Consider the following 13,334-nt stretch of genomic DNA (forward strand, 5'->3'; position numbering starts at 1 on the left):
GGGTCTCATCAGCAGGTCCACGTCTCCAGCTTCGGCAGGTTTCTTTTTTATAGAAAAAAAGGCAATCTCCGCAGAGCTTATAACCTCGTTTGTGTACGTCAGGGTGACGAATGGAAGACGACGTTTAGCACCTCATCCGGTCATTATCAGTATAACGTAATGCCGTATGGGCTGATAAATGCACCTGCGGTGTTACAGGGGTTCATGAATGATGTGTTTCGGGATATGTTTAACCGTTGTGTCGTAGTATACTTAGATGATATTCTAATATACTCAAGGTCATATTCCGAGCATGTCAGTCATTCGTTGTCTGCGCGCGCACGTGCTGTATGCGAAGGCAGAGAAATGCGAGTTCCACAAAAGGGAGATCGCATTTCTCGGCTATCGCATATGGCCACTGGGGGTCGAGGTGGAGAAATACAAGGTGGAGGCGGTAACCAAATGGCCGGAACCCCGGTCAGTAAAGGCGCTCAAAGTTTTCTTGGGTTCGCCAATTTTTACCGGCGGTTTATTCGGAACTTTAGTTCGGTGGCAGCACCCCTCACCTCTTACCCCTTACCTCTTACTAAACTGAAAGTGCTCTCCGCCAACGCGGAGGTCGCTTTTCAAAAATTGAAAACAGCATTCACCACCGCACCTATTTTACGGCTTCCCGACCCCAAGAAGCCGTTTATTGTAGAAGTAGATGCTTCCGAGGTGGGGATCAGGGCGGTGCTATCTGAGAAACCTGAGAAACTTCATCCTTGCGCATTTTTTTTCTGAAAACTGACACCTGCCGAACAAAACTATGATATCGGTAATCGGGAACTGCTCGCAGTTAAAGCGGCGTTAGGGGAGTGGAGACACTGGCTAGAGGGAGCCAAATACCCGTTCATAGTCTTAACCGATCACCGAAACGGGCGCTGTTCTTTACGTGTTTCCACTTCCACATCACCTATCGGCCAGGTTTAAAAAATAAAAAAGCAGATGCGCTGTCACGCTACTATCCTACTCCTATGCCTATAGTAAATCCTGAACCTATCCTACCCGCTCCACTCGTAATTGCCCCGGTGATGTGGGATCTGGATGCGAAGATTACTCGGTGGGGGCATGAGAATCACGTACCCCCCGCGTGTCCCCGCAATCGAACCTATGTCCCGGAAGCCTTCCGTGACCGTGTCACAATTGAGGCACATACCAACGTGTCTTCAGGACACCCCGGCGTGACATGCACTTTTAACATTATAGCTAAAACGTTTTGGTGGCCTAGGATGAGGTAAACCGTAAAGACAGTGGTTTTATCTTGTGCAGTTTGTGCGCCTACAAAAAGTTCTCGTAACCTCCCGGCTGGTAAACTAATGCCCCTACCGACACCGAATCGACCGTGGTCACAGATTGCTGTAGACTTCGTCACGGATTTGCCGGTGTCTAAAGGGTACACGACGGTTCTGGTCTTAGTAGATCGGTTTTCGAAGGGGTGTCATTTCATCCCATTTGGCTCTCTCCCGTCAGCTATCCAAGTAGCCGAAGCCCTTTTTGAATTCTTGTTTCGTTACTATGGCATACCCGAAGATATTGTTTCCGATCGTGGTCCTCAATTTATCGCCAAGGTCTGGAAAGCGTTCTTCCAGAAGTTGGGGACCACTGTTAGCCTAACGTCGGGCTATTACCCCGAGTCGAATGGACAGGCAGAGCTGACTGTCCAAGAGCTCGGGAGATATCTTCGAGCATATTGTAGTGGCAAACAACATGACTGGGCTAACTGGCTACTCTGGGCAGAATATGCCCAAAATTCATTAGTCCACTCCACGACTGGCCTAACGCCGTTCCAATGCATATTTGGGTATCAACCTCCGCTCTGTCCTTGGGACGCCACGCCCACCGAAGTACCTATGGTGGATGAGTGGTTTCATAAAGCGGAGAGAGTGTGGGAAGACGCACATACTCACATCTCCCGAGCAGTCTCTCGCTTCAAAAGGTTTGCCGATAGACGACGGAGAGAACACCTCGACTGTCACACCTGTACCTCCACAGTCCGGAGGATTAAGATCTGGGTCTCTGGACTACTGAGACGCAGCTTTGTCCCCCCCTAGTGTGTCTATGTTGGTATGTCTCCCCAGCACTAATTATGTTCACCTGTGTCTCTCCCCTGTGTTTCTATTTAAGACAGTCGAACCCGGAGAATCACGTCCATTCACTGTTGTCGTTATGTTTGTTTGCTGCTGGTCACTAACCCGAGACGTCTTCGTGTTTCCTCCTCAGGACTGAGCCAGAGTCTGCAGGGTCAGGGTAAGGTCTGTCACAGACAGGCACGTTTTTCGTCAAGTTCAAGGTCGAAACGCCAGACAGCGTGTGATTGTCATTTTCCGTTTGTAACTAATCTCTTGTTTTTATGCATGTATCCGCCTGCAGACCCAGCCTGAGGAGGCTCGGAAGAAGCAGGTTTTGGTGTTTTAGTTCATCTTTTGTGTGTTTTTGTTGTAAAAAAGACTTGTGCGCAAAAAGACATTCTGAAAATAAACAGAAGGCTGAAAAGCTGTATATTTACCATTCCTGCATTTGCGTCCTTTGAATCTCCAGCAACATGACATTTATAAAAAACAGATTCTTTTTTTTAATATTAGGCGCCTGTTGAATGTTATCTATTACCCATCTCTTTCTGACAATTTGGAAAAAATTATTTCCCTCAACACAGAAAAAGCATTTGATTGAGTGAATTGGGATTGTCTTTTTTACACACTTGGTAAATTTGGTTTCGGCCCTAAATTTATATCATGAACAATAGTGCTATACTCATCCCCACTGGCTGCCGTTCGGACAAATAACAATTTATCCCCTTTCTTTGAGCTTCAGCGTGGTACTAGACAGGGGTGCCCCTTGTCACTTCTTCTCTTTGCTGTGGCTATTGAACCATTGGCTATCACATTAAGGGAAAATGCCAATATTAAAGGTATTTCTCGTGGGGGTGTGGAACACAAAGTTTCCCTGTATGCTGACGACATTCTGCTTTTCATATCTGATCCTCCTCATAGCCTCCCACAACTTGTGGATTTACTGAAAGACTTTGGTGAAATATCTGGCTACAAGGTTAATCTACAAAAAAGTGAAATGATGCCAATTAAAAACAATATAGCATAGTTTCCTGATTCAACCCACTTTAAGATTAGTCCCAGGAAAATAAAATATCTAGGAGTTTGGGTAAAACCATAATCATGCAGATCTATACAAGGCAAATTATCATGTTCTACCTTCCAAAACAAAATTAGACCTTGAAAGATGGGAATTGCTACCTCTCTCTTTGGGCGGGAGAATAAACACAATTAAAATTAATCTGTTTCCAAAATTCCTTTACCTATTTCAGTGTCTTCCAATCTTTTAAACAAAATCTTTTTTCAATAACTTAAGTAGTCAGATTTCTATCTGGAATAAAAAACAACCATGTATTAAACAAAGTATCCTACAGAGGCCCAGTGACTTTCTTTATTATTACTGGGCTGCTAATGTAAGGGCAATGTTATTCTGGGCCAGGATGCAGTCTGGGTAGCTATAGAGAAGGCATCCATGGGATCATTATCTCTCTTATCATTATAATCAAGGTCAAGGTAGACTTTATTGTCATTTCACTGTATACAAGTATACAGGGAGACGCAGTACAGACATACAATAGTGCAATACTAAAAAAAAAAAGATAAATAAAAAAAGACAAAGACAAAACATTGTACAAGACAAGAACAGTGCAATCAGACAATATGTAGTGATGTAAATCTATTTGTGTGTGCAAATATTAGTATGTAAGTCTATGGTATATATTTGGGTTGCAGCATGTTTACTGTTCAAGAAGACTAGTCTTTGTAAAAATAACTGTATGTATTCAGGCAGACAGGCTGTTAAGGAGGGGTACAGTAGAGTTAGTGTTGGAGATTTCTTAGTGGCAGCATGCTGTTTAGAAGCCTATTATGTGCTAAATTGCCACAAAAACAACCCACATCTTCTCTTACCTCAAACCCACTGCTTATACACTCCATTAAAATTTGGAATCAGTTTCGGTGTCATTTTAAGTTTACTGATCTATCCTTGATCTTCTTCTTCTTTGTCTTTCGGCTGTTCCCTTTCAGGGGTCGCCACAGCGAATCATTTGCCTTCATCTAACCCTATCCTCTGCATCCTCTTCTCTCACACCAACTAACTTCATGTCCTCTCTCACTGCATCCATAAATCTCCTCTTTGGTCTTCCTCTAGACCTCCTGCCTGGCAGTTCCAACCTTAGCATCCTTTTACCGATATATTCACAATCTCTCCTCTGAACATGTCCAAACCACCTCAATCTGGCCTCTCTGACTTTATCTCCAAAACATCTAACGTGGGTTGTCCCTCTATTAAACTCATTCTTAATCCTATCCATCCTAGTCACTCCCAAAGAGAACCTCAACATCTTCAGCTCTGCTACCTCCAACTCTGCCTCCTGTCTTTTCTTCAGCGCCACTGTCTCTAAGCCGTAGAGCATCGCTGGTCTCACCACTGTCCTGTACACCTTTCCTTTCATTCTCGCTGATACTCTTTTATCGCACAACACACCTGACACTTTTCTCCACCCATTCCAACCTGCCTGTACCCGCCTCTTCACCTCCTTTCCAGAGCCGATCCTTGATGCAGACCCACCTCCACCTTGAACTCTTCTGTCACACCTACAGCACATCTTACCACTGTCTTACAGCTCTCATACATGTCCTGCACCACTCTAACATACTTCTCTGCCACTCCAGACTTCCTCATACAATACCACAGCTCCTCTCTTGGCACCCTGTCATACGCTTTCTCACAATGCAACTCCATGTTACCTTCTCTGTACATCTCCGCCAGCATCCTCAAAGCAAATACTGCATCTGATGTACTCTTTCTAGGCATAAAACCATATTGCTGCTCACAAATGCTCACCTCTGCCCTTAACCTAGCTTCCACTACTCTTTCCCACAGCTTCATTGTCTGGCTCATTAGCTTTATACCTCTATAATTGCCACAGCTTTGCACATCTCCCTTGTTCTTAAAAATTGGCACCAATACACTTCTCCTCCATTCCTCTGGAATCCTCTCACTCTCCAAGATCTTGTTAAACAAACTTGTCAAAAAATCTACTGCCACCTCTCCTAAGCACTTCCATACCTCCACAGGTATGTCATCAGGAACAACAGCCTTTCCACTCTTTATCCTCTTCAACGCCCTTCTCACCTCACTTCTACCAATATTTGCTACATCCTGTTCCACAACAGTCACCTCTTCTACTCTTTGTTCTCTTTCGTTTTCCTCATTCATCAACTCCTTAAAGTACTCCTTCCATCTTCCCATCACCCTCCTGGCATCTGTCAGTACATTTCCATCTCTATCTTTAATCACTCTAACCTGCTGCACATCCTTCCCATCTCTATCTCTCTGCCTTGCCAACCTGTACAGATCCCCCTCTCCCTCCTTACTGTCTAGCCTAGCATACAAGTCCTCATATGCTCTTTGCCACCTCTACCTTCACCTTACTCTGCATCTCCCTGTACTCCTGTCTACTCTCTTCAGTCCTCTGTGTCCCACTTCTTCTTAGCTAGCCTCTTTCCCTGTATACACTCCTGGACTTCCTCATTCCACCACCAAGTCTCCTTGTCCACTTTCCCCTTACCTGATGATACACCAAGTACCCTCCTACCTGTCTCCCTGATCACATTGGCTGTAGTTGTCCAGTCAACTGAAAGCACCTCCTGACCACCCATAGCCTGTCTCAACTCCTTTCTAAAGACTTCACAACATTCTTCCTTTCTCAGCTTCCACCACTTTGTCCTCTGCTCTGCCTTTGTCCTCTTCGCCTTCCTCACCACCAGGGTTATTTTACACACTACCATTCTGTGTTGTCTGGCTACACTCTCCCCTACCAACACTTTGCAGTCACTGATCTCTTTAAGGTTACAACGTCGACACAAGATGTAGTCGACCTGAGTGCTTCTGCCTCCACTCTTATATGTCACCCTATGTTCCTGCCTCTTCTGGAAGAAAGTATTTACTACTGCCATTTCCATCCTCTTTGCAAAGTCCACCACCATCTGTCCTTCTACATTCCTGTCCTGAAGACCAAACCTGCCCATCACATTTTCATCACCTCTGTTCCCTTTCCCAACATGTCCATTGAAGTCTGCACCAATCACCACTCTTTCACCTCTGGGGATGCTCTGCATCACTTCATCTAACTCACTCCAGAATTTCTCCTTCTCTTTTAACTCACATCCTACTGTGGGGCATAACCACTAACAACATTGAACATTATCCCTTTAATTTCCAGCTTCAGACTCATCCTATCTGATACTCTCTTCACCTCTAGAACATTCCTTACAAACTCTTCTTTTAGGATAACTCCTACTCCATTTCTTTTCCTATCCACACCAAGTCCCTACTATCACTCCTAAACTCTTGCCTTTCCTCTTCTCTCTCTGCTTATGAACACGCCTTCCTCCTCTCCTTCTTCGACCAACAGTAGCCCAATTTCCACCAGCACCATGTAGGTCAACAGCACCAGTGGCGGTCGTTCTTAACCCGGGCCACGACCGATCCGGTATGGGAATTATATTCGTGATTCGCATCATTGATTTGGCAAATGTTTTACGTCGGATGCCCTTCCTGACACAACCCTCTGCATTTATCCAGACTTGGGACTGGCACAAGAAGACACTGGATTGCGCCCCCCCGTGGTTGCATTTGATCTATCCTTGATAGCACCATTAAATAGACACCGTATGTTTGCTTACACAGATAATGTTTTTGTGGTATGGTTTAAGTGTGGTATCGTGTCATTATACGATCTTTACATTGATAATATCTTTGGCTCATTTGAACAACTTGTACAAAAGTTTAACATTTCCAGGACACAATTTTTATAGATATCTACAGCTGAGGAATTTCATTTCGTGTAATTCTGACCCTTTCCCCTTGTCGGTAGGTGTGGAAAACTGAATGGATCCGGAGCGCCGCAGGCAGCTGGAGCCGGTAGGTGACAGGGTTTATCCGGTGGGTGATGCGGTATGGACCGATGAACCTGGGAGATAGTTTGCAGGATTCTGTGTGCAGGTGCAGATTCTTTGTGGAGAGCCATACCTTGTCACCTACGTGGTACAATCGTCCCGGAGGGTGTCGGAGGCGATGCTGGGCGACGTAGGTGGTATTGGTGCGTTGGATGGCGAGGTTGGCTTGGTTCCATAACCGCCGACACCTACGGACTAACTGTTGGGCCGATGGTTCTTGATGGTTGAACATCGGAGGTTGGAAACCATAACATACCTCAAATGGACTTGGTGGCCGAAGAGACGTGGAGGTTGTGGGACAGCTCGGCCCATTTGAGGTAGCGGGCCCAGGAGCGCTGGCGATCCGAAACAAAACACCTCAGGTAGCGCTCCAGTTGTTGGTTGGCCCGTTCCGTCTGACCATTAGTCTGGGGGTGATAACCGGAGGACAGACTAATGCAGGTGGAATTGATCAGACGGCAGAAGGCCTTCCAGAACCGGGCGGTGGGAGTCCGGTGAGGGCCACCAGGTGTACGCACAGTAAGCACACAACCCCTCTCGATACTGGCGTGCGCGTTCTGCTGTAGTCAGGGAGGCGCGTCCTTATTGCATGGGTTCCCTGACTCCAGTGTCAACCACGGCAGGAGGTGGAGATCCGACAGGTCCAGTAGTGGCAGCGGTGAAAATGGTCGATGGTGGAGGTGCAGTATGGTGATAGGTGGAAGCAGGCGGCAGGGTCCTCGGGGCTGGCTTCGGACGAGAGAGAAGGCGCTGGTCGATGCGGAGAGCCAGCTGGATTAATCCCTCCAGCGTGGCTGGAAGCTCTTGTCCGGCAAGCTCGTCCTTTATGCGTGACGCCAGCCCCTCGTAGTAGGATGTCCAGAGCGCGGCGTCTCCCCAAGATGTCTGCACGGCGAGGGTTCTGAATTCCGCGGTGTAACGACTCATGGACAATCCACCCTGCCGCAGGTGATAGAGCTTGGTGTCCACCTCACCCGCAGGGTGTTCAAAGGTGAGTCGAAGCTGGCGTGTAAATTCATTGTATGAATGGGCGGTGTCCGAGTCTGATTTAATCACTGCCGTGGCCCACTCAGCTGCTTGCCCAGTTAGCAACAAAACGAGGAGAGCAATGCATAGCCGATCGGTGGAGTATTTGGTGGAATTAAACTCAAAGCGCTGTTAGGAACCATTAGTGCCATTCCATTTCTCTGGTAATTAGAGAAAAACATCAGAAGAAGGGGGGGAATGCGGCGCCGCGACCGGAGGCCGGCTCGCCGCGCTAGCAACAGCCGCCCGGAGATCCGCATTCTCCTGCCTGAGCTCCGCAACCTCGTCTTGGACGCCCTGGCGCAGAGTAGCGATCTCCCCGGTTAGCTTATTGATTAGCTCGGCATGTGAACCACGTCGCAGAGATGCGCGTAATCCGCTGGGTTCACCGCTTTACGCTCAGTCATTCTGTCAGGATGAACTAACCTAGGCGACCAGATGACTTAGCTTTAGCGATTAGCCCAATGTAGCGTGGATGGTAAACCCAAAGAAAGCGAGTAGGTAGGATAACCACACGTTTTAGTTTAAGGACTCTCACAAAAGGGGAGCAAGGGAAAAACACAAATTTAACCCGCGTCCTATAAACACACACTCAATATCAGAAAGCGAAACCCAATAAAGTGAGTACCCACTAATCGATGGATGGGCAACCGGAACCGACATGGGCTGAACTCAATGACTGAGCGTTGAATCGTGGTTTGTTTACTCCTCTTATACTTCCTGATTCGCGACCGCTTTACTTCCGGGTCCTAGTGCCGGTCGCAAATTAAGTGCGTGACAATTATATAAAAGAACAAATTTCTGATAAACTGTGGCAAAAGATGATACATAGAATTTACTCTAATTTACTCATTAGTTTGCCTCAAACACACAGTCATTCAGATTAAAATTGTTCATCGGCTTTACTGGTCCAAGGTAAAACTGGCAAGGATTAGAGAGGACTTGTACCGATGTAAGCAGTAACCAGCTACGCTACTACATATGTTCTGGACATGCCCAAAGCTATACAATTTTTGAAGTTTTATTTTTGATACCTTGACAAAAGTATGCCAAATACCATTAAAAGCATCCCCATTTATTGCACTTTTTGGTGTTGACTCAAATGGTGCCCGCTTGAATGATGCCAAGTCCAATATGATCGCCTCGTCATCGCCACCAGTGGGAACTCACTGGATTAAAAAGGTCTTGTATTTTCTTCATCTAATAAAGATTCGCTATTCTATAAAGGGATTGACTCAGGAATTTTATGATACTTAGCAACCATTTATAAGTCATTTTGAAAATATAGATGCAGATCAATTAGATCTGTAATAAAAGATTTATTTTTTGTCTTTGTTTCTAATACTTCCTTCGCTTCCTTTTCTGTTTGATGTGTAATTTATTTATTTAATTTTTTTTTCCTGCTGACTGGCTGTTTTTTTTTTTTTTAGTTTAATTTAGCTTTTTTGTTGTTGTTTTTGTTTTGTTGTTTTTTTGTGGGGTGGGGGGAGGGGTATAATTAGAAAAAAAATTGTGTACAATGTATGTATGTAAGTATATGTAATTGGTCTATATTTTAAATAAAAAAAGACTTTGATAAAAAAAAAATATTCAGTACAAGTAGACTATTTTTTTGGTAAATACAGTAATAGTCTGTTTCTTCTACCCTAAATTATATTTCAAATGCATCTACTCAATATTTTAATAATTATAATGCAACTGGGAACTTTTTATTATATTTACTCAATTCTATACATCATTACCCTAAATGTAGTTATAGAGGTCTACTTATTTTTTTTTACTGACTTTTACTCAATTGATGAAGTATATTTATATGATTTTTCAACTATTATATACACTCCATATTTTAAGTGTAAAAATGTTTCACAAAAAATTTGAGTTAACCAGTTTCATTTACTGGAATGAAGCTTTCCTACCATAGAATACATGTTTATCATTACATTTATACTGTAATGATAAATATGTATTCTATGGTAAGAAGGATACATATTTACTATATACTATATAGGTATATATTTTAATAAATAACACAAAAACAGGGAAGGATTACAAAAGAAAATGGAAAAGTAAAGAAAGCAAAACAAAAAGGAAAGTAAAAAAAACAATAAAAAGGGCAAAAACATTTGTTTGCATTTACTTCCCAGTACCTTTACATAAAATAAATTCTTATTATTTACATAAACCCAATGAGCCTTTTGCCCTGTTAAAATAAATCTTGTCAGAAAGATCTAATGTGTTTTGCTTTACAAGTTACATAATTGTAACACTGAATTGTAACACTGAGTTGATAGTTGCACTGTAGCGCAATGCTACAGTGCATCCGAAAAGTATTCACAGCGCATCAGTTTTTCCACATTTTGTTATGTCACAGCCTTATTCTAAAATAGATTACATTCATTTTTTTAAATCAGAATTTTACACACAACACCCCATAATGACAACATGGAAAAAGTTTACTTAAGATTTTTTGCAAATGTATTAAAAATAGAAAAATTGAGAAAGCACAGTATTCATAGCCTTTGCAAAATTGACCTCAGGCGCATCCTGTTTATCCTGATCATCCTTGAGATGTTTCTGCAGCTTAATTGGGACCACTTGTGGTTAATACAGTTGATTGGACAACCACCAGGACTCTTCCTAGAGCTGGCCGGCCATCTGAACTGTTAAACCGGCAATCAGGGGAGAAGGCCTTTTTCAGGGAGGTGACCAAAAACCCGATGGTCACTCTGTCAGAGCTCCAGAGGTCCTCCGTGGAGAGAGGAGAACCTTCCATTAGGACAACCATCTCTGCAGCAATCCAGCAATCAGGCCTATATGATAGAGTGGCCAGGTGTAAGCCACTTCGTAGTAAAAGGCACATGGCAGCTCACCTGGCGTTTGCCAAAAAGCACCTGAAGGACTCTCAGACCATGAGAAACAAAATTCTCAGGTCTGATGAGACACTCTGGCCACTCTACCATATAGGCCTGATTGGTGGATTGCGGCAGAGATGGTTGTCTTACTGGAAGCTTCTCCTCCCTGACTAAGGTGGTTTTGGTGATTTTCAACTTCTTTTACTTAAGGATAATGGAGGCCACTGTGCTCATTGGGACCTTCAAAGCAGCAGAATATTTTATGTAGCCTTCCCCAGATTTGTGCCTCGAGACAATCCTGTCTCGGTGGTCTACAGACAATTCCTTTGACTTAATGCTTGGTTTATGCTCTGACATGAACTGTCAACTGTGGGACCTTATATAGACAGATGTGTGCCTTTCCAAAGAAAATTGCGTGATTGGAAAACAGATAGAATTTGTCAGGATCAATGAGTTAATGTGTAAGAACATTGAAATACATTCAAATAAGTGCTTGATTGAACCAAAAACTTAAACAGATTATCATGTGTATTTGAAGTATTTCACAGATCAAGAGTTGCAAGTTAAAGTATCAACTATCTCTTACAAACATTAGAAGTATAATCACATACTTTATTTCCTAATTAATTTAACATAAAAGAGAGGCACCGTCAGTGTATAACTTTTCCACTCTATTCATTTTTTAAAAGCAGCCACATTTTTTACAAGTAAAAAATTTCTCAATATGTTTCCTCATAATCTGACCACTTATACCATAGATAACTGGATTCAACAGAGGAGGAAATATCATAAAATATAAAGACATGAAAGTCCGAAAATCATATGGGAAATACCTGGAATTTAACCGGCTTTGTATTATTTCAAAAACTATTCCAAAAAAATAATTTAAAACAGCAAGAAGATGAGGTGTACATGTTTGTATGGCTTTGTTTTGACATTCCTTAGAAGAATATATGCAAACGCTCAAAATTTGTGCATAAGAAAATAAAATCATTATAAACTGTGGAATAATGTAAACAATTGTCACACCAAGACCAGTTATGCTATGGATAGTGATGTCTGTGCAAGAGAGTTTTATGAGTTCAAAATTTACACAGTGTGTCTTATCTATAATTTCACTGCAAAAGGTTAAGCGTATTGTAAATGATTCATATACCAGAAAAGTAGCCAATGGATAAGCCCATACAAAAAATATAAATACCTGAAGTTTTTTTGTTGACATCATATCATGATAGTGAAGCGGGTAACAAATTGCAACATAACGATCATAGCTCATGAAGGCCAATATATTTAGCTCGATAATATTATATGTATGTAAACAGAAGATTTGTATTAGACAATTTGTTAAAGATATTTTGTGCCCTTCAGTAGCAAGATTAAATAGGAGATGAGGAATCAAACTTGTGCTGCCAAACATTCCATTACATGAAAGATTACATACCAAGATATACATTGGATTATGCATTGTCTTTTCAAAATAGATAATGCTAATCAAAAGTGAGTTTAGTAATAGAATTATGACATAAAGTATGAGAAAAATGAAAAAGAAAAAATGCTTCTGCTGGTCCATCACAAAGTAGCCATCCAGAATGAATGTGGTAACACTTGATCTATTTTCCATTGTGTTTAAGAGCTTTGCTACAGACAGAAGGGAAAGAAATATTCATTATAATAGAGATATTTAAACAATAATGTATATATGTATATGTGTTTTTTGTTTACATGTAAAGCATACTAATGCAACTGTCTATTATACTTTTGCATGCCTAAAGACCTCAGACAAGAACACACTTGAGTAACATTAAAGCAAAATTTAAATAGCTTAATTGTTACTATTAACTTTATGGCCATAAAGAAACATTTTGGTAGATTTTATACATAAGTGAAATAAAATATAATGAAATATTTATAAATAAATAATAAATTACTGAATCAAAAATACTGCCATTCAAGTATCGTTTCCTGCTGATTACTAACTTTCAAAACGTTTCAAAAATGTGTAACTGAAGCAGAAGTTGCCTGATGGTTCAACCTGAAGGTTGTTCTTATTAGAAAAATGGGGTGGTGTATATTACCTCATTTGGGCTATAATATGTCTTTTGGGATTTCTATCATGGTCTAAAAACTGTATGACATCATTATCTGTGTGTGTAAACAGCAGGGTTAGCAGGGCTGGACAAAACAGAATATTTTGGCTAGGAGTCTCATACACAGTGACACATAATTTTGAGACTACTGATCAGCTACTGTAGGTCACCTACTGGCAAGTTATCAGAAATCTCAATACATTTGTAAACAGCAGGACTGGACAAAACAAAATATTCCAGCTAGGAGTCCCATATGCGGTGACTTAATTTTGAGACTGCTGATCAGCTACCGTAGGTCACCTACTGGCAAATTATCAGGAAACCCCATACATTTGCTC

General features: G+C 42.2%; 1 protein-coding gene across 1 annotated transcript; it reads right to left on the minus strand.

Annotated features, from left to right (window-relative positions):
• Positions 1 to 11,591: 11,591 nt before the first annotated feature.
• LOC128507729 (olfactory receptor 142-like) lies at positions 11,592 to 12,530 on the minus strand. Its single transcript, XM_053478805.1, has one exon. It carries the CDS (start codon positions 12,528 to 12,530, stop codon positions 11,592 to 11,594), a length of 939 nt encoding a protein of 312 aa, XP_053334780.1.
• Positions 12,531 to 13,334: the final 804 nt, after the last annotated feature.

The sequence above is a fragment of the Clarias gariepinus genome, chromosome 19, assembly GCF_024256425.1.
Source record: "Clarias gariepinus isolate MV-2021 ecotype Netherlands chromosome 19, CGAR_prim_01v2, whole genome shotgun sequence".
Lineage (NCBI taxonomy): Eukaryota > Metazoa > Chordata > Actinopteri > Siluriformes > Clariidae > Clarias > Clarias gariepinus.